Source organism: Silurus aristotelis, assembly GCF_946808225.1.
Source record: "Silurus aristotelis genome assembly, chromosome: 2".
NCBI lineage: Eukaryota > Metazoa > Chordata > Actinopteri > Siluriformes > Siluridae > Silurus > Silurus aristotelis.
Genome location: NC_139575.1, coordinates 3,412,682 through 3,434,562, shown reverse-complemented (window position 1 = coordinate 3,434,562; position 21,881 = coordinate 3,412,682). Strand labels below are relative to the sequence as shown.

Below are 21,881 nucleotides of genomic sequence, written 5' to 3'. Positions count from 1 at the left end.
TTTTTATAGATTATGGCGCTGTAAATTACTGTGCAATGCTTTATCCCCTGTTAGTCGCGTAAATAATGAGCGTACCTGAAGAAACTTTCAGATACAACACATCAGTGTCGGAACAAAAAAGAGTGCTCACTACAAAACTCTCCAATCATCATATTGCTTTAAAATACATAGTGGGTCATAGTGAACCCATAAGATGTCATAGACAAACCATAGGGTCTCATAGCAAACCTATGTCATAGAAATACCATGGTTTTAAATGTGTTGTGAAGATTAAAGTAAGTTCATTGAATGTCATAGTGAAAGCATAGATTGTCATAATGTCTCTGTGTAACAATGCAATATCATAGTGTGTCATAGCAAGTTAATAAAATGACACCATGGAAAAATCACAGTGGGTTATAAGGAGTCCGGAAAAATATTCCTGTGGAACAGTGTAGCAATGCAATATCATAGTGTGTCTTAGTGAGTCCGCTAAATGTCATGCGGTGAAACCATAGTGAGTCTATAGACTGTCATAGTGAAACCATGGAATGCTCTAGTGACATCACAATGCAGGATCATATTGTGTCATTGTGAGTGCATACAAATGTCATAGGAAAACTATAATATAAATACCACAATGTGACAGTGAAACCATGGAATGTCATAGTGACATCACAGTGTAGCAATGTAATATCATAGTGTGTCATAGTAAGTTCATGAAAGAAATGGCATAGTGAAACTATAGTGTTATATAGTAATGCCACGGTGTGTCCTAATCTGTCGTAGTGGAAGCATAGTGTGTCATAGTGAGTCGAATTTGGTCATGAAAAAAAATATATGGTTTCACAATATGACCTTTATTAGAGCAGTGTGTCTTAGCGAGTCTATTAAATGTCATATGGTGAACTCATAGTGAGTCACTGTCATAGTAAAACCATGCAATGAAAAATTTGACATCCCAGAGTAGAAAATGCAGTATCATAGTGCGCCATAGTGAGTCTATCAAAATGTCATAGTGAACCAAGGTGTAATAAAGCAATGGCGTGTCCTAATCTGTCATAGTAAAACCATAAAATGTCATATTGCAACCATAGGCGGTCATAGTGTGGAATAGTCATAGTGCAGCCATAGAAGATCATAGTCACGTACTGTAGTACGTGTCACCACAAAAACAACAAAGAACAACAAATGTGTTTGTTCACAGCACGGCTCAGCCCCAATCTCATGCTGCAATAAAATGACCACAAACACTCTGGCAGTTCAACTAAAGAGTTCATCAGGGGAGAAAGTGGCCACTCGTACACCGGTCAAGTTGATTTCAATCCAATCGAGCATAAATATCACTTGTTGAAAAGCAGACGCCTAAAACGAGCCCAAAACAAACAGAATGCGAAATTGCCTATAGTGTGGAGGTTTCGGGCGAAGTGTCTGGGAATGCCGACGGCGCCGATTTCTGCGGGTCACGGACTCGACGCAGCTGCTGCTTACCCGAGATTTCAGCTTTATTCAGACTCCAGTCCGACATTTTTACCTCATTTCAAATTCGGTCGGAACGATCCCGAAGAATGACGTTATTTAAAAAAACGTCCGTCGCGAAACCTGAGGTCACGGTTTTATACCCTCTGTCTTCTTTCTCTCTTCCCCGAACAAAAAAACCGAACTGCATGTTGATTATACGGGAAAAAAAACAGAAAACCTCAACTTTTATTCCACCAAACTGAAAATACAAGAATTTCTGCGGCTGTTTTTTTTTTTCCTGCTTTCTTTTCCTTTGAGTTCTGTCGAGATGAAATTACCCTTTAAAGATTGGCATCTTTTTTTTCCCTCTGTGGTCATAAAAAATAAAAACGAGAAAGCCATCACAGGACCGGTGTGACCTTTTTTTTGTGCGCTAAAAAGCAAAATACATAACGAAATGGGAAGCAGTGCTCGTCTTCTTTATTCTTTATTTATTTCAAGACATGTTTTTTTGCCACCGGTTTCGTGATGGTCCGTGTGAAAGGTCAATCACAACGTGTCCTTCTCTCTACACTTCCGGTCCGGTACGGCTTTTCTTAAGCTTCCTCGGTTGCGATTGTGTGCTACCGAGTAGACTCAAGTGTGATCTTGCTTCGGATTTGATGCTTCGTTTAGGCTTTAACACCTCGCCGTTGTTATCCCTTGACTTAGTGTGCGTGTTCTAGTCACAATGTGCTTTTGGAGCATTGCATTCCACATTTAGTACCAATTTGCTGAAATAATTCCCTCTATTCCCTCATGTTCCACTAGATTTTGTGGAGATTTGTGGAGATTCATGCAGCCACAAGGGTGTTAGTGAAATCAGGTAAGAAGCTGTTCAGTCAGGTTTGAGCTCTATAGCAGGAGATCTTCCACTCCAACCCATATCTTCATGGAGCTGGCTTTGTGCACAGGGACATTTCCATGCTGGAACAGGTTTGGGTTTCCAAGTTCAAGTGAACGCAAAATCGCAACCGAAGACGTATGCAATTGTGTGCCTCCAACTTAGTGGTACAAGTTTGGAGCAGAACCACATATGGCAGGAAAGTTCAGGTGTCCCAATACTTTGGATGAAATGCCGCTTCTTTGGGACTAGGATACGAAGCATGACCACGTGGCTTTGTGATACACAAGACTAAAGATCATCCAAAACCACAGCAGCGTGAGATGAAACAGTGTACAATAAATACACAAGATAAATGCACATCCCATAATAATACAAATAAATATTTTCTCATACACTGTAGTGTTTAGGGTAAAAGAAAGAAAGGTCCCAGTGGTGCAGAGAGCACTGAGGATTAAGGGCCTTGCTCAAGGGCCCCAAGGGTGGCAGTTTGGCGATACCAGAGTTTGAACCCCTGACCTTCTCGATCAGTTAGGGGGTAATAGCTCAGTGGTTAAGCATCTGGGTTGCTGATTGGAAGGTCAGTGGTCCAAGCCCTGGTATCGCCAAGCTGCCGCTCTTGGGGCCCTTGATCAAGGCCCTTAGTCCACTGTGGCACTGTAATAACAATTTTCTTGTGGGATCAATAAAGCAATTTAAAATAAATACAATTATTCACAACTTAACCAATGAACTACCACCTCCCAAACTCAATGGTTAAGACATTACACTTTGGATCAGAAGGTTGTGAGTTCAAGTCCCAACACCACCCAGCTGCCACTGCTGGGCCCTTAAACAAGGTCCCTAACCCTCACCTGCTCAGTTGTAATTCGCTCTGGATAAAGTCGTCTGCCCAATGTCCTAATGTGTATGCAGTTATTGGCAGCTTTGTGGGTCCATTAGGAAGAATAAGTATGATGTCACCTCATCACACTGAGGCAGCAGGCGGTTACTTCAGCGTAGTAACACTCATTAATAAAGCAATCAAACCGAGTAATTGACATTTACATTTACGCCATTTGACAGGCGACCTTTTTCAGAGCAACTTACAATTATCTCATTTATCCCACTGAGTAGTTGAGGGTTAAGAGTCTTCATCAAAGGCCCAGCAATGGCAGCTTGGAGATTCTGGGATCTGATCCAAACCCCATCGTCTCCATTGAGTTACCACTTCCTCTAGTGTTCTACTAGTTCCTCTACAGAGCGCCCCTAGTGTTCCACTGGAACAGTGTTTTACACACAGTATCTTTCAGGATCTTTGCACTAATAAGTTATAAAACACATCGACTTGCACTAAAGATGAATCACATGCATTCATGAGGTGTGATCTTCTGAAGGAAGTCCTGCAACTCACATCAGCTTCAGTATTAAAAGTTTTGTCACATAACAAACACAATTCTGGAGTAAGGTGTTGTCCTGTGTGGAGGTCAGTGATGAGATGAAAACGGGTCAGTTGCAGAAGAAAAAAGTTGTGGATGAGCATTAAGGGAGTAAATGTTGAAAAGGAGGTGGAGTGAAGAGATAGAGGAGGATGATGTAAGAAGAGGAGGATGACGGAAGGAGAATAAGGGTGAAGAAGTGAATAAATACTGGAAGAAAGAGGAGGCAACAAATGAATTGTGGTAGTAATGAGGTTGTAAAGGAGGAAGATAGAGAGGTGTGAGAAGACTGGGAGAGGAGGAGGAGACGTAGTGAGAAATAAGAAGGGGAATGAGAAGAAGTGAGGACACTGGGAAAGGGGAAGAAGGAGGAGGAGGAGAAGTGATGTGAGAAGACTTAGAGAGGAGGAGACGTAGTGAGAAATGAGAAGGGGAATGAGAAGAAGTGAGGACACTGGGAAAGGAGAAGAAGTAGGAGAAGGAGAAGTGATGTGAGAAGACTTAGAGAGGAGGAGGAGACGTAGTGAGAAATGAGAAGGGGAATGAGGAAAATTGAGCAGACAGAGAGGAGAAGGAGGAAATCACAGATGGAGAGAGAAGGTGGAGGAGTGAGGAGATGAGCATTTAGAGAGAAATAAATGATGAAGGAACTCCAGACTCGAACTCACCACAACACACATGACCTCATTCACATGTTTTTATTAAAGTAGTTGCAAAGAAGGTTTTGTGTTCATGATGATTGTAATAGAAATCAATCAGTGTTTGAGTCATTAATATCATTCTATTGATAGATCAGTGTGCTGAGAGTCACATTCGAGTCTTTACACAGAAACTGAGGTGATTAAGTGAAGAATCTTGTGAAAAAAAATGATAACAGGAACATTATAGGTTTAATAAATTAGTACTTTGGGAACTTAAGTTCATTTGAAGGCAAAAACTTTTGTACTTTTACTCAAGAGAACGTTTAAAGGGACACTTTAACTTTTATTGTATCTGGACTTTAACTGAAGTGCTGAAGGTTTGTGTAGTTCATCCACCAGCGACACCGAGACACGTTTCTCCCCATGTTTGTGTTCGTTACGTGACCACATTCACAGCTGAAGCCAATTTCAGTATGTTCACCTGGAGACCAGAGTTTTTAGTAACATGCTGTTAGTTGCAGTGAGCAATTTTTTTTTATATTTTTCTAGTACAGAGAAATATTTCCCTCTCGAAGCTCTGTTCCTCAGCACTGCCGTCTTCCTTTAAAGCCAGGAAGAAGAAACAGGCGTCACCATTCAGAGAGCTTCTCCTGTTCGTCATTTTATAGACCATCCCCTCCAACCTCGGTGTGAACTCAGGAAGATCATTCTCTTTTATTCACAATAAATCTCTGGTACATCATAATAACACGAAGATGAGTTCGTTCCACTTCTGAAAGCTGGAGCCGGGATTAGCGCCGTTAGCCCAACGCTAGTAACACCTTCCAGACAACTATATGTAGCGAATAATGCTTTATACAGGACGATTTAATGCCTTCATCTGATTGTTCTTCAGAGCCATGAAATGATACAGTAAAATCCGAGCTCTTATTGAATGCAGGTCGACATCTCGGTTCACATGAAGAAGTGATGAAGAGAAGTTGGAAGAACAACACAGAAAGATTCGTCTTGTTTTCTCTGGAGCTGCAAAGCTGCGAGCGTAGAGCATCTTTCTGAAGCTGTAACTCTCTCGACGCCCACGCGAACACCATACGCCCACGAATGGTTAAAGGCTCTTTGATTGACAAGGGAGAGAGAGAGAGAGAGAGAGAGAGAGAGAGAGAGAGAGAGAGAGAGAGAGAAAGAGAGAGAGAGAGAGAGATTATGCCCCGCCCACACAGAGAGCAGGTCCAGTTTCAGTGCTGAGGCTCGAAGTCGTGATCTTTGGAGCATCGACTGAATGCTTTTCTGTGTTTTATTTAATTTATTTTCAATTTAGAGCAAATAATAATTAATTGACGGTAATAATAACAAGAAGAAAAATATAATTAACATTTAATTATTAATGTTTATATTAAATACTTTTTTCTCATCATCGCTAGTTAGATTTTTTTTTCTTTTTTTCCTAAGTTTTTTTTTTGTTTAAACCACAGATTGCATTTTCATTTGTGTGTGTGTGTGTGTGTGTGTGTGTGTGTGTGTGATTTCTGATGTGATTTTCTAATCTACTCCAGACTAGTTTTATTTAATTTTATTTATTAATTTACATTGATTGATTGAAATGGTCTTCTTAATGAAATATTATTTTAATAATAATAATTTAAAAAATCACTTTCATCTATATATAATGAGCGATTTCGCTGTAATAATAATCATTATAATGCTTCACAAATTAATGATAAAATTTGAACATATTTGAGTGTATTTTTTCCCTAATCTAATTCTTTTAATTCAATAAAAAAGTCATTTATTTTGTTTCATTTGATTTTATATTATTCAAGTTTTGTTTTATTTTTGAATGAAATAATCGTTTTATTTTAAAATCAGATAAGCAATTAAAGTTTATCTTTTATTAGATCTTTGTATAGAATAATTTTTTTTACTTAAATCCTAAATTTTATAAAAATATACAAATAAAAAGAAATTTCTCACGTAAAAATTTGCATCAGTAACTCAGGACCGAATTCGTTTCTTTTTTTCTTTTTCTGAATTGTTCTTTTGACACAATCTGCATCTCTGCCAGAGGAACAGTTGCTGGTTAATCTGTAGAGCGCAGGGCCAAACTGAGGAGTTTGCAGGCTTAGTGGAGGAGATGGAAAGGTAAGAGAAAGCAAATTGGTGTGTGTGTGTGTGTGTGTGTGTGTGTGTGTGTGTGTGTGTATGGGGGATAATTCATGGCCGACAGCAGGATGAACACCCACAGGAAACACTTGTGCATCTTTTAGTGGGGTGCTGCTGTATTCTCTCAGGGGTTAACTGTGGAAATGGAGAGAGAGAGAGAGAGAGAGAGAGAGAGAGAGAGAGAGAGAGAGAGAGAGCGCCATCGTCTCGCTCTGTAATGTATTCTCCAGCTGCACTCGTCCTATCAGCAGCAGGCAGACCTGAAGGAAAGCGTGCCGCATGCTTTCAACACAATGTGAGAAATTGCTTACTGTGACTGCGCTCAGCACAGAGCAATGTGGGATCGCAGATTAACCTCCCCTGATTTGCCTAATTTGGTCGGCATGTTGCAGGTTTCCTTTTTTTTCTTCCTCCACGTATTTGACTTCCTCGCTCGGTTCTGATCACGTAACCCACAACGTGTGGGAGAACGCTCTCGATGAACGTGTGGGCGCACGGCAGAAATACGCCGCACTCGTGTCAGGGGTCTGTGCTAATTCCGACCTTTCGCTGTAATAAGGATGATCAGAGGCGGTGCAGTGTGAAATCTGAGCGAAGAGATGATCCACTCGGATGAAGAGTCTCCTCTGAAGATTCATAAGGAATCAGAAATGATTAGCACGCAATCAGCTTGTGGAGATTTGTTTGAGGTGTTAGTAAAGTCAGGTATTTATGTAGGTGAGAAGGTGAGGAGGCCTGGGGTTCAGTTACATTTATCTTTTATAAGGTTTGGAGCTCTATAGCAGGAGATCTTCCACTCTTTATTCAGACGGCTTTGTGCACTTCATGTCATGCTGAAACGGGTTGGGGTCTCCTGGTTCAAGTGAAGGAAAAATTCCAAGACGTCCAGTACTATTGTTTGTGGAAGAACCACATACAGTCAGGAGAATTCAGGTGTCTCAATACTTTTGCCATCGGGCTAGATTAAACACCGGTGTGTAAGTCATTAAATGAATTCACACACAAATCAAATGATTCGAGTCACAGAGGCGAACACAAATTGCTCAAAAATAAGAGCGACAATAAAAAGATGAACGAAACCCCGAACTGATTGCGTTTTAGCAGTCAGCGTTCAGAGCAGAAGGTCTTCAACTCCAACTCATGGAAAGCAAATGGAGCTGGCTTAGTGCACTTTGGGGCATTGTCATGGTGGAGCAGGGTTTGGGTCTTGCAGTTTAAGTAAAGGGGAAAAGTATCCTAATACTTTTGCCATCAAGTCTAGCATAAACATCAATGTGTAAAAAATCACTGATGGCTTTTGAACAATGATGGTCCGAATGCAAGACTTTACGAAATGCATCCGAAGACGTGCAAAAAAAAACAATTGTGTGCCTCCGACATTTTGTGGAAAAGGGTGGGGAGTTGCAGCCTAGTGGTTACGGCATTGGAATTCGGATCCGAAGGTTGCGGGTTAAAATCGCAGCCATGCCAAGCTGTCATGTGTAGGCCCCTGAACGAGGCCCTTAACACCATCGCTGCTCGGTCGGATGAACGAGATAAATGTATGTGGCTCTGGATAGGGGGCGTCTGATAAAATGGCGTAAATGTAAATGTCGGGTGTCCCAATACTTTTGGCATTGAGTAGAATCATTCCTGAAGAAAAGCTGCATTGAGAATAGAATCCGACTGTATTATGTAGATTATATATTGTATATAAAACGCAGCGTACAGCGATTTCACAGCAAGTCAGAGGGCAGGGGCGACGAAGGCGACGACGCTCGCTGCGCCGCGTTTCACTCGATTGCATTCCGGAGGAAAATTATCTTCGGCTCGACTCATTTGCGAAGCGGTGGAGGTAAAATAGCACCTTGTCACCCGAGATGCGTGTCTCAGCCGCTTCCTTAATAGCCCCGAACTTCTCCAAATCGGCGCGTTCGTTTGCTGCTATAAGGACGTCTTTTGTATCGCATTGTTTTGTTTTTGTTTTTTTTGCTCAATGACACAAACGCGTATGCAAATGACACGGTTCGGGGAGTAATTTTTGATCGCGAGAGCGAAGGGGCGCTTGTTTTCTCTCGGGAGGTTTATCCACCAAGATAAAAGTTCCTGACAGGCCCGCGATTGCGTTTCGCCACAATAACACAAAAGCAGACTCTCGTTTTAGCAGATCCTCCATTGTTTTTTTGTTTTCTTTGCGTTATTATTATTTTTTTTAAGTATTATTCCTCCCGCCATTCGCTGAGTCAGGATACGCGTCTGGAACGAGGAGGATATAAATAGATATATTAACAAAAAAAAACAATTTGCTGTTGTTAATGTGTTAAAGCATTCGCACTCTTTCTTTGCAGTTGCAGTTTGGAGCATCTTTCAGGACTTGGAATGATATAGATTTTTTTTAAATCTAAAAAGCGCTTCATTTGCAATGCAATTCGTCATTTCAAGTTGAAATTGAAGGTAAAGCGGACTGGTTTTTTTGTCACATCGACTGTGAAATTCTTTCTTCGCATATCCAAGGGATGTTACGAAGCTGTACGGAGAGTTTAGGGCCTTTCTCAAGGGTGCCAAGTGTGGCAGCTTGGCGATACTTGGCAACCCAGAGCCTTAACTACCGAACTACCGCTTCTTTATTAGCCCTGCCCAACTTTTTTACTGGTTGCGCCCCGCCCAACTTTTTTACTGGTTGCAACGTAATCATTGCACAATCATTTTTTATTGTCGCTCTTATTTTAAGCAACTCTGGAAATTTGCGTTCGTCTCAGTGACTCAAATCATTTGATACGTTCTTTCATTTAATGCGACATTCTATGGCTAAAGTATTGGGACAACTGTTTTTACAGCTATATGCGTTTTTTTTTACGTTGAAGGCACACGATTGTATTGAACGTCTTTGGATGCAGAAGCATGACATTTTCCCTTCACTCGAACTAGAAGAATAAAACCTGTTCACTATTTAAATGGGTTGAAAAGGAAGTTCTCCTTCTGTAGAGCCCAAACCCTTCTGAACAATGAATGTGAGCTGCACCCCAGGCCTCCTCACCGCACTAAAACTCTTGTGGATGAATGAGGACAAATCAAGTCTTCCAAGAAGATTGGAGGCTCAAAAAAAGGGAACATAACGATATTTAGGTTTGTTCTCTTCTGATGCAAGCAAAGGTTTCGACAAAGTTGCACGGTTGTTCAGAGGAAATGCTTCGGATGATGTGTAGGTGCAGCATTTACGAATCCCAGACTGCAAACTTTACCTTCACAGGAAACTTGTAATTGTTTGCTAATGCCTACGTTTGATTTATTTTTTCGTTCACAGCCAGCAAGTTCGAAAGCGGAGAATATCTGAACATAAGCGGAATAACTCGGGATGCGGCGGGGGATTATGAATGCGGCGCCGAGAACGATATTGCTTCTCCTGACACCCGGACTGTAAAAGTCACAGTCAACTGTAAGTATTTCTCCACCCTTTTTGTCCCCGATGCTGCACACGCACCCTTTCCACGGGCTTATTTTTATCTCGCCGGGGACAGCGAGTGGGTGGAAATTAGAACCGAATTCATTGTGTGGAAGATTTTTAATATTTAACGAGAGAATCCCCTTTTTTTTCCGCCCCGTCCAATGCCGAGATGATTAATTTCCAGTGAGGAATGGTCTCAGTGTTAGAAGGACTCTTCTATTATGCAGGTAATGAGTCTCTCAAAAGTCTGAAAAGACAGTAATGAGCACTGCACGTTTTAATGAATTATACTGACTTTACTCATCACGCTTATAGTCAGGATGTGGCTCTGCCGGAACGAAAAAGGAGGGGGCCGGACGTTCTGCGATTTCTCTTTTCTTTTCCCTCGTTCTTTTTTTTCCCGCGGCCACTGGCCTCGTTAATCTCTTTGTGTTGATGCCATATGCTGAATCACAGGAAGTGCGAGCGCATAAATCAGACGTCCGGACTCTCAGATCGGTATGTGTGGCGTTGGCTCGTCAAGCGACACCCCTCCATACTCACAGTCAGGGCAGGCGGGCGCATGGAAATGTCAGCACGTCGAGCCGTGACAGGCCCCGAGTCATAACTCATGTTCCTGCTCCACCCAGTCAATCCTGTTGATACGTCCTAATGAGAAACAAAGCGAAAAAGATCAGCATCTCTGAGTAGCAAACACTTTTCTGGTTCTTTGCTTCAATCACGCCCGATGTTCCAGCGTGTGTCCAGATCTGCCTCCAGTACGAGGCAAAAAGCTCCCGTTGAGGGCGAAAAAGGAAAACCTTACACGGCCTTAATAACAGTCTATCACTTTCGAGGCGCTCTCGTCCATCAGAGCAAGTCGATTCAGGCTCCTAACGGTAGCCGAGCAGGTGTCAGGGCCGGGATTAGACGTGAGGTGTTACCTTACTGTGTCCTGAAATGAAAGTGTGAGGTTGCAAGAGACGATCCGCATAAATCCGCGTCATGCCTGACAAACAAATTTTCTCGCTCCGAAGTCTCCGTGAAGGATCACAGCTTCTCTATGATTAGATCATCCGGCCCGGAACATCAGCATTTATCAATTAGCTCTTTCTTCAGCAGATAGCTCGATGACTAGTCGACAAGATGCACAGCCGCGTCCGAAAATGCGACGTTACTACCTTAAAGGTAGTTGCGACGTTGCATTAGCTTAATTGCTTAGGGATAATGCGACTTTGACATTTCAGGGGTTATCGCTATAATTGAATCCACGCCGACGTAATTTCATTTCGCTTTAAAAATAATTACATCTTTTTAGAGGAAGAGGAGACTTGACCTCTGGGCTAATTGCAGATTATAGCTGTTAATTGTAATAAGCAAATATACTGTCGGAAAACAAAGGCTTTTGTTTTATGGAGAACCCTGACCTCTACAGTTTCGCCCTTAAGCAAAGACACTTACCTTCCCTAGGTGTGCAATGTAAAGCCTGATTCTTGAAAGCAGATCCGCTAGTGCTTTTTACCTCTGATACAGCTCTGTGTCTAAACCCAAGTCCAGGACTGGGTGGAGGTGGTAACTTACGCTTTGGACTTTGCATCTGAAGGCTGTGAGTTCAAATCCCAAACACACCAAATCTGTATGTTTGGGATAATTTTACTGCCAAATGCTATAAATGAAAATGTATCGCACTCTCCCGTTGCCAATGAAACGGTCCTAAACGCCAATTTTTTTAATTCGTGTTGGCACGAATTTAAACATGGCCACATCTTATTAGGTGTAAGTCAAGGTTGCCAATACTTTCATTGTTAAATGCCAATGTGTCATGGTGCTAAAACAACCAAAACATGGATGTAGTTCCCTAAGTAGGGTGTGTCTTAAAAAGTCTTCAATTTGACAGTGAACCTTCAGAAACCCAGTTCAAAGTTCTCATTTAGGTCCCCCATTAGTAATTTTTTGGCTTGTTTGCATGCATAATTTTTGGCTTTCACTTCCGCAGTCTTCTAAGGTTGGCACACTGCAAAAAAAGAGACCTGTCTAAATATAAGAAATAAATGCACGATTTAAGAAGATTCAGTGTAGAAACATGTCAAATGATCTGCCAGTGCAGTGAAATAATTACACTTGGTAAGATTTCATGAAATAACAAAAAATATTCAGGCTTCAGAAAAGAACGAAATGTCTTAAAATAAGCATTAAAACATTTTATTTCAAGTAGCAGAATTATTGTTTTTTTGCGTTTCTTAATTGGTGCGAAAAGATCTTAAAAACAGAGCTTCTAAAAAAAATTCCTCTCAATTTTAGGATCGTTATCATTATATATTCTGTTTAACAATGATACGAAGCATTTCAACTAAAAAGATCACAATTCAAATCAAGATCACGTGCAGGTGCATAGTCAACAATTATTTATTCAAATGAAGAGGGTTTTGTAACACAGTGATTACGGGGCGAAAACAAAGCGAAATCATTACTTACAGCTTCTCAAAATGCGTCAGTTTACTGCAACATGAAAGATTATTGAATGTATTTTGTCATCGCTGAACACAAACATTTCAACATGAGAAACTGAAATCAAACTACAGAACAATTTATATATATTTTTGATGGTAATTAAGATCAATGTGCAGGTAAAATAACTCAATTTCAAGAAAAGAGAAAACACAAAGAATAATTTTACACAATCTGCTCTTATTTAATATTTTATTCTTAAAATAAAGTCGATACGATTCTTATAGCTAGAAATAAGATTGTAATTCTTGGCATAGTGCAGTGATGGACGCTCTTCAGACGGACACGTTGGCTGCTAAGTTTGCTTAGAAGAACGTTGCGGATTTTGCCGTGTAAGCTACAGTTCAGATGCTTGTTATGACCCTTGATGCTTGTTTACTGTAAAAAAACACCTTCAAATTTCCATAAATGAATTATAGATTGAGAAAAAGGATGTGCTAACTATACAGAATGCTAATAAATGGATACGTTTTTATAACCCTTACTTCACTTATAGTCAGGTCTTTAGTTCATAAGTTAGTGCTCCCCTTTCATACAACAGTTTCCAACCAGGGAAAATGAAGGATCTTTTTGACAGGACAGTGGTGGCTTCAGCGGTTAAGGCCCTGGGTTATTGATCAGAAGGTTAGAGGTACAAGCTATAGCACTGCCAAGCTGCTGCAGTTGGACTTTTAAACATGGACCTTAACCCTCTCTGCTCCAACCCCTAATGCTCCAGGGGGCCCTGTGTGCTGGCTGACCTTGCACTTTGACTCCAACTTCCTAACAAGCTGGGATATGTGAAGAAAGGCACATACTGTGCTCTAGTGTTTATGTAACATGGACATGCTTCTAAATTCTTCTTCTTCCTTTTCTTCTTCTTCTTCTGACTGGCTGGATGGAAAGATGGATGGAAGGATGGAGAGGTGAATGTATATATACACATATATGGTTTAAGTGAACGTATGGATAAATGGATGGATGCAGAGACAGATGGATGGATGGATAGATGGATGGAGGGATGGAGGGATGGATGGATGCAGAGACAGATGGATGGATGGATGGATGGATGGATGGATGGAGGGATGGAGGGATGCACAGTGCCTGACACCTTCACCTTCACACACACCTATCTCCTTCCTTCTTCAGCATTAAGCATTATAAAAGCCCAGAGTATTTGCTGTATTATAATCGCTGTGGCTCAGGCTCATTTAACAAACAAACTCATTACTAAAAATCTCCTGCTTTGCAGATCTCAGCTCAGCACAGCTGTCGGTTAACTGGAGCCTCATCGACACGCATGCGAGCTCCTCAAAAACAATGCGTGCCTTCTTATTAGAAACATAAAAACAGTTAAGAGCCGTAAAAAGCGTGATACGTGGCCCTGTTTGTCTTAGATTTTATGCAAAAAAGCACCAGATGTCTATCCTCTGCTTCGTGCTCTCCTCCGTACCCTGTGTCCCGAACGCCGCCTCTCCTCGCTATGCGGAAAATAAATAAATAAACAAACGTGACAGATTAGGTGATGTCACATAGCCGTGCGAATTCTGAGCTTTTTCAGCGAACCTACTGCGTCTGCGTGTCATCACGTCCCTGACATCCCGGATTAATACCTACTGTATATCCTGCATGATTTTTTCGCGTACAGTACATAATGTCAGAAACGCGGCAGGACACGAGGTACAGAGACACGATGCATGGCTAGATTATTATCAGAGTGTATTTTGCAGGTGACTAGGTGAGTGGGGACCCAAATGCAGGATGCCACAGGAGTAAGGTGAAAACAGGTTTAAAAAAAAATAAGCTGAGAAATAGGGCAAGGCAAAAACACAGTCCAAAAACATTCCAGGGTCAAAATACTGGACAGTCACGAAAATCCTGGGCACGAGTAAAGTCGGGTGCCAGCGGCTGACACAGCGGGACTGCGAGGAAAAATGCCTTGAAGGTCAGGAAAGGCCGGATGAAGCATGGAGCGAGCCTCCAGGTAGCTGCCCCAAGCACTTTCTGGCCGATGTGATGAGGCGGAGCGACGCCTTCTGCGGAGGTCTGAGGCGAAGCGACGCCTTCTGCGGAGGTCTGAGGCGAAGCGACGCCCTCTGAGGAGGTCTGAGGTGAAGCGAAGCCCTCTGCGGTCTGAGGCAGAGTGACGCCCTCTGCAGAGGTCTGGACCACGTTGTCAGCAAAACCAAAAGGCCAGGGAACACCTTGGAGAAACCCGGGGGGTGGAGCAACATAGTCAGCAAGGATTGGTCCCTTGGCGGGACTCTGGAGCGGAGCGGCACCCTCAGCGGGAGTCTGGAGCGGAGCGGCGCCCTCTGCGTGAACTCTGGAGCAGAGCGGCGCCCTCGTCAGGACTCTGGAGCGGCTTGGGGGCATGCTCAGCAGGGCAGACAGGCATAAAGGTGATCTTGGCGGGTCAGAAGAGCTGGGCAACATCCCCCGTCAGGCAGTAAGGCTATGGTTGGGTAGCCCCCCCACAGAGCTCAGGGGCCGGAGGGACAGCTGTCTCAGGAGGTTATTTAGAACCAGCTGGTTTGCCCATTGTTCATGACGCACCCGAAAATACTCAGTTATCCGCTGGAGGCTAAGCTTCAAATTATATCAACCGTCTCGGTTGGGTCCCTGAATTGTTAGTCTGCGGCGGAGCAAGCCCAACGCTTTAATACATCCACTGGGTCTATATTTTGGGACAGAATATTCTGTCAGAAATCTTGCGGATGACTAGGTGAGTGGAGATTGGGAGGGAGGACCAAAATGCAGGATGCACACAGAAGTACAGAGAAAATAGGCTTTAATAAAAAAAAAAGGAAGCAGAGCAATGGGGCAAGGCAAAATCACAGTCCAAAAACAGTCCAGGGTCAAAAACACAGGCCAACAGGGCAATGCAGGAAGAGAACCAAAAACCAAAAAACCAAAACATCCATAAACCAGCAAACAGAACAATAAAGGTCTGCCCTTTATTGTTCTGTTTGCTGGTTTATGGATGTTTTGGTTTTTAGGTTTTGGCAAAACACAAACTGAAAAACAGTCCACAGTTCAAAAACCAGATCAGGATCTGGATCAGGATCAGGATCAGGAACAGAACCAGAATCCAGAGCAGGCAGGGTGGCAACATAATCCCAGGGACTATAGGAAGCCGGTGATATAATCTGGCGCAGAGCTAAAGTCTCGGGTTTTCTTAAATACTGGGAGGCACAGGAAAAAACGGCAAGATGGCCACCGACCCGTAAGTGCGCGCTGTGTACCCGGTAGATCCTGACACGGAAAGGTGTAAATAATTTCCATCGAGATGAAGATCTGTGTTATTTTTTCTTTTTTTACCTCGTGATATAAGAGGAGAGTCATTATTACAGGAGCAGGCTTCAAGATTTAATGGAGCACTAATGGAAAATTGTATAAAGCACGAGATGAGAACAAACCGCGACGTCTCACCGAAGGCCCAGTGATGTTCCTTTAAAGGTGTTTAGAGTTCGATTCAATTAGACAGCAGATGTTCGCTTTGGATTACTGCAGAGGATTACGGAAAGATCCTGCCGCTTGTTTTATTCAGTATCCATCCACTTGTCATATAATTACTGACTTCCAGCCGTAGGTGGTTCTTCCCCAAATTGGAAACATTATTGAAATTACTTATATAGGACGTCATTGGATGCATTGGATGATAGATAGATAGATAGATAGATAGATAGATAGATAGATAGATAGATAGATAGATAGATAGATAGATAGATAGATAGATAGATAGATAGATAGATAGATAGATAGATAGATAGAGTTCAGTATTGTGATGGTGGATGGAAAAAAGCTGTCGTATGTTCCTGTATGTTCCTGAGGTTAAACAGTTTGTGACTGGGATGTAAAGAGTCCTTGATAATGTTGTGAGCTCTGCACAGACATCTGCTGTGGTGAAGGTGTTCAATGGCAGGTATTTGGGTGCCAGTGATGCGTTGGGTGGTTTTGACCAGACTTTGCAGGGCTTTACGTTCACACACAGTAGGGCCGCCGTACCATACAGTGATGGAGTTGGTCGGGATGCTCTCGATGATGCAGTGCTAAAAACTTGTTAAAATCCCTGGGGACAGATGAGCTTTCTTGAGACTTCTCAAGAAGTCTCAAGTCGTTGTATGTTAAGGCGTTGTATGTTAATGGAAGGTGTGAACACGACCTATGACGGAGAAAATGCTTGTGATCTCCTTTCTGATTAATTAATCTCCCTGAGACTCAACTCTGCTCTGATCCATTCAAGTTGAACCTCACCGAGTCAGAAAAAACTCCTTCTGCCGAAGCCAAGAGCAAGGAAATGCAGAGAGACAATCATAATGTGGCCTTCCTAACTCCGATCCTGAAGCTTGTGGCCAGAAAAGTGTAAAAGTCGTAGGAAGTGTGGGAGAAGTTGCTTCAAGGAAGGAATAAATCAGCCTGCGCTGTGCCCTAATCAGCTTGTGTACCGCAGCAGTGACCACGCTTTATCAGACCGCCTTCGTGGTTTATTATTTATAATTTAAAAGTGAATAAATACAATTTAAATATATTGATGTGTATGTGTATATATATAAAATGCTATGAGGTCAAAAGACTTCATCCTTACTTCTTTAAAACTCACAAAAACACTTTTTTTTGAGGTTACTCGTTCATTTTTATTCCCTTCACAGGATCCAGAAAAGATCAATTAACACTTTTTTTCTCTGCTCTGAGAGCAGGGTTTATTTTCTTTAGCAGCCAGAAGCCTCGAGCTGATCGAGCATCAAATACTGCATTTATAGAAAAAGAAGGAGAAAATTCACAACTTGGATTCAAATGCATTTTGTATGTTTTTTACACTTTTCTGGCCACAAGCTTCAGGATTAAAGCTTCAGGGCTGCATGCTGATTGATTTGATTTATTTATTTTTTATATTGGTTTGATATGAACGGATCGAGGGATCAATGGTTCGATTGTTAGAGTTTATTAGAGTTTTGTTTGAGGTGTGTGCAAAAGTTAAAAGATTTAAATGCGTAATGTGTATGTGTAATTTGGATGTTTAATACAAAAAAAAAAAAGGTTTGGGTATGCTTTTTTGTGACTGGTATAACGAGGGTTATAATTATTAACTATAGACACACCCAAATTTCCCATCTTAATTAGCCAACTAGAAGCTGCTTTTTGACTTCTTTTTTTTCTATGCAAAGGTGAGACGCATGTTTACGTCTTGAATGAATGCATTTTCTCACAATAAGGATTAATAATATAAATTTTTGTTCCAAATGTAAAATATTTAGAAACTACTTCAGATTCTTCGCAACTTTTTGTTGGACTTTGAGATATTTGGGTTTGTGGGTTTCTTGAAGAACCCAGGTGTAAAAGAACTGATTAACCATTAGCGCAGAATCCATCAGTGGCTTCATCCAACATTCTGGTTTCGCTCAGAGAAGTTCAGATCGATCACTAGGTGCTTTTCAGTAGCTACAAGAGAGTGAAAGGAAATGTCCCACAAATCGGCTTCTTACAATAAAATTCCATGCACAAAATCTTCACATACTCGTGGGAGAACAATCCCAGTCTATCATGCCCTGCCCTGCATAATCCAAACCCACCACACTACTCCTGCCCCCAAAATCCACCATGCGCTCTGCCTTGGTCCACACCACCTTCACCCAACCTGCCCAATTTGCTCCAACCGGCCCTGCACTGCCTTACCTTGCCCTACCCTGCCCCTCACTCTGCCCCTCACTCTGCCCTGCTTCACTTGGCCCTGCCCCATGTTCTAATAGATTGTCTGCGATCTTTGATTATGTCAAGTCAAGTTTATTTCTATTGCGCTTTTCACAATGGAAACACATGGTCTCAAAGCAGCTTTACAGAATATGAGTGAAGGTGAACGATGTGTATTTATCCCTGATGAGCAGCCATGGAGACTGTGGCAAGAAAAAACTCTCTTAGATGTTATGAGTAAGAAACCTTGAGAGGAACCAGACTTAAAAGGGAACCTCATCCTCATTTGGGTGACATCAAGAGTGTGATTATAGTCTTTAAACACTACAGAACACTGGAGAGTGAGAACTAGGATGAGCACTGGAGTGTGTGATTATGACTGATGTCCTTTCAACAGTCTTTTACAGTCAGGTGAGATTATGGAACCAGGAGCTACTGAGCAACTCCTAAAATATCTCAACATCTGAGATCATCACAGATCCAACACCAGCTTCTCCATGCCAGAGCCTTTAAACACTCAAAGAGATCCAGTGTCCAAACTCCACATGAAGTGGGGTCCATTTGGCACTGGTACGTCTCTAGATGGTTCGGGATGTTTGCGTGGTTGGCATCTACTACTTTAAAAGTCCACAATTTTCATGAGGTGGGAGGTGACTGGAGCTGGAGCAATCTTAGTATGGGTAGAGAAAGAGAAGCAGTGGTGAGGAATTAGTGTAGCTGCTGTTCATGGTATTAACAGCACAAGTTGATAATGTGATGTGATCAGATGTTCTGGAGCACAAGGTTATGATGTGATGTGTGTCTGAGCCCCGAACACTGTCAGGAAGACTATTCCAAAGTTTAGGAGCTAAATGTGAGAATGTTCTACCACCATCAGTGGACTTTGCTATTCTACTAGAACTACTAGAAGTCCAGAGTTTTGAGTTCTGAAGGAGCGTGATGGATTGTAGTGTGTTAGAAGACTGGAGAGATACATGGAGATAAACCATTTAGTGTTTTGTAGGTAAGTAGCAGTAGTTTGTAGTGGATTTTAAACGTAACAGGAAGCCAGTGTAGGGATGAGAAGATTGGGGTTCTATGGTGATATTTTCTTGACCTTGTGAGAACTCTGACTGCTGCATTCTGGACAAACTGTAGATTGTTTATTAATGATGCAGGACATCCACCTAGTAATGCATTACAGTAGTCCAGTCTGGAGGTCATGAACGCATGGGCGAGCTTCTCTTCATCAGATAGACATGTTTCTTAGCGTAGCAATATGTCTAAGGTGGCAGAAGCTGTTTTTGTAACAAGTTGCTCTAAAATAACTCCCAGGTCTTTTACTGTTGAACTAGTAGTTACAGAACATTTGTCTAAATGCAGGTTGAAATGCTGGAGATTCTGTGTGCTGGTTTGTGGGGTTCCCTGGTGGTCTAGTGGTTAGGATGCGGCGCTCTCTCCGCTGCGGCCCGGGTTCGATCCGCGGTCAGGGAACCATCCCCAGCCACTCTTAATGCCGGTCCCAAGCCCGGATAAATGAGAAGGGTTGCATTAGGAAGGGCATCCAGTGTAAAAACGTGTGCCAAATCAAACGTGCGGATCATGAATATGGATGATCCGCTGTGGCGACCCCTAATGGGAGAAGCTGAAAGAAAGTTTTAATAATAAAAAGTTATGCTTCATCCAATCTCTTATATACGTTACTCTTGATTGTAACATATTACGTATCATTTGTGCAAATGACCCCAGAGCGAACATTTCTTCCCCAAGAAAAAAAAAATCCAATGAAATTTCCCTTCGAATTCCAGGTTTAGATGTTAGATTGCAAAATATGGTGCACGTTAGAGCATTGATCATATTTGGTATAGTGAGAGTTTGATAATTACTACACCCTGGGTGATTAAACAAATAGAGAAGTAGATCAAATGAGTCATTTAGTCTTTTTGTTGCTCAGAAACATCGAAAGCTCTTTTTTGATATTGGACAAAAAAACAAAGAAAAAAAAAGATACGAGTGCGTCGTAAATGTACGTTTCGATTTTCAACTGCGAGTCGTAAAGCGAACGAACCCGGCATACACCGACCTCAGCCCCGCAAAGGGCCGTATACTTTTTTCATTTTCATCAAGACTCCCATAATTAGGGCGGATTGACATGAAGAGGCCCTGCGGACGAACCCCGCGTGGTCCTGATTGACCGTCTTTACCGCTATTTACTGCAGAATGGAAGCCGTTCCGCTGCGCGCTACGACGAAAGCTAATTTGTCATATTTACAGAGATTTGTGGCTCTGCGCTTAATGATTTCCATTCAGCGGGAATGGATTTCGGGGCTCGCTCACGCTTCCTCTCGACGCCCCGCCTTTGTTTCCTTTCCCCCGGCTCGACGCTTATTTATAAGGATCGGCCGTATTAGAGGAGGAACATGATGTTATTCTTGAATAGTAAATGGAAATCTTAATGAATTAATAAATCTCGGGCTGCACAAGCCGGCGCCGGACGACTCGGAAGAGCCGGAGACGCCGCGTAAAAGCCGTTTATTTGTTTTTTCTCCTGTTCGTAAGCCGATAAGTCATGGACTGATGAATTCATCGCTACATTCGAGCAATAAAAAAACAGCCCAAACCTCAAACGGCCCAAACACCGGACCTGTGAGCAAACAGGCTGGAAAGGTGCGGCATTAATCTGTGTGAGCGTTAAAAAAAAAGACAAATGCTCAGTGGACCGGAGTTACGTGGCTAAATAAATCTTTCCTCAGCCATCAATTAATCACGGGACGTGCCCACATGCAGGTGGACGCACGTCGCTGAAGCTAATGAAGGATCAGCAGGCATGGACTCGCAAATAATGTCGCCATCAGAGTGACATTTCGAGACCAAATAAAGGGAATTAGACTCAAATCTAATTTTGGCGTAATGGTAAAGTGAGGACCTTTCGCCAGACGGTGATGAACCGCGTCACTGATACGCATCTAATAAACTCGTAACACCACTTGGAGGTTTTTTTTCGTCACGTCTTTTTTAATGGATATTATGGAACGAGGTTTTAGGATTATATTGTATATTATAGGGTTATACTACATGGAATAGAGTATTGGGGCGACTGCTTTTCCAGCCCTCTGTGGTTCCACCTCAAACTGTTATGTGGCGGCAGACAAGACCATTTTTCTTTCACTTTTTGTTTCGTTTTTATTACGCATTTTATACACGTCTTGTTAGAGCTAAAATGCTGCTCCGAATCACACCCAGAGAAAAAGTAGTGCCATAAGATAACCAAGTGTCTCTGTGCTACATCTTTACTAATTATGAAGCTGTTGAACTCCTGATGCTGTTTTTCTTTATTTCTTTTTTGTATTTTTTTTTTATCTATTTTTATTTTTTATGTGTTTTCTTCTCAAATTCGTCTCCAAATTCATGTCATGCCTTCGAGGCGTTTATCAAAATCACCGTATTCACCATATAAGTTTCTCCACATGCAGAAATCCTCCTGGAGATCAGTAAAGCCATTAGGAAACGTCTTCAATAGCTTTCTCACTCTGGATGAAACCGGAACTGGAAGTTGCCATGGTTACAGGTGTTCATAACCAGCGTATTCATTTAGAATGCCGATTCAACCGCTAAACACAAACTACGGTTGTGTTCAACGCGCCAAACTCCTATCTGAACTTCCTTTCACCCAATCGCAATCCAGATTCAGATTCACCAAACGGTTTACCTTTGGTCTTTACCATTAAAACACCAGAACACTTTGAGTTCCTGCACCATTTTCCAAATGATTATAAATG

At 42.1% G+C, this 21,881-nt stretch overlaps 2 protein-coding genes and 1 long non-coding RNA gene across 3 annotated transcripts in view; 2 read left to right on the top strand and 1 right to left on the bottom strand.

Moving 5' to 3' along the window:
• LOC310739254 overlaps window positions 1-21,881 on the bottom strand; it is a 430,707-nt gene that overhangs the window by 171,938 nt on the left and 236,888 nt on the right. The gene's annotated exons all lie outside the window — the stretch shown is intronic.
• Window positions 1-21,881, top strand: part of LOC310737268 (craniofacial development protein 2-like) — a gene marked incomplete at its 3' end in the record, with an annotated part of 390,247 nt that overhangs the window by 132,444 nt on the left and 235,922 nt on the right. The window lies entirely within an intron of this gene.
• Window positions 1-21,881, top strand: part of negr1 (neuronal growth regulator 1) — a 197,736-nt gene that overhangs the window by 88,458 nt on the left and 87,397 nt on the right. Inside the window, exon 4 of the mRNA XM_083563892.1 lies at window positions 9,826-9,957. Coding sequence (XP_083420018.1) covers window positions 9,826-9,957 — 132 coding nt within the window. The remainder of the gene's footprint in view (window positions 1-9,825; window positions 9,958-21,881) is intronic.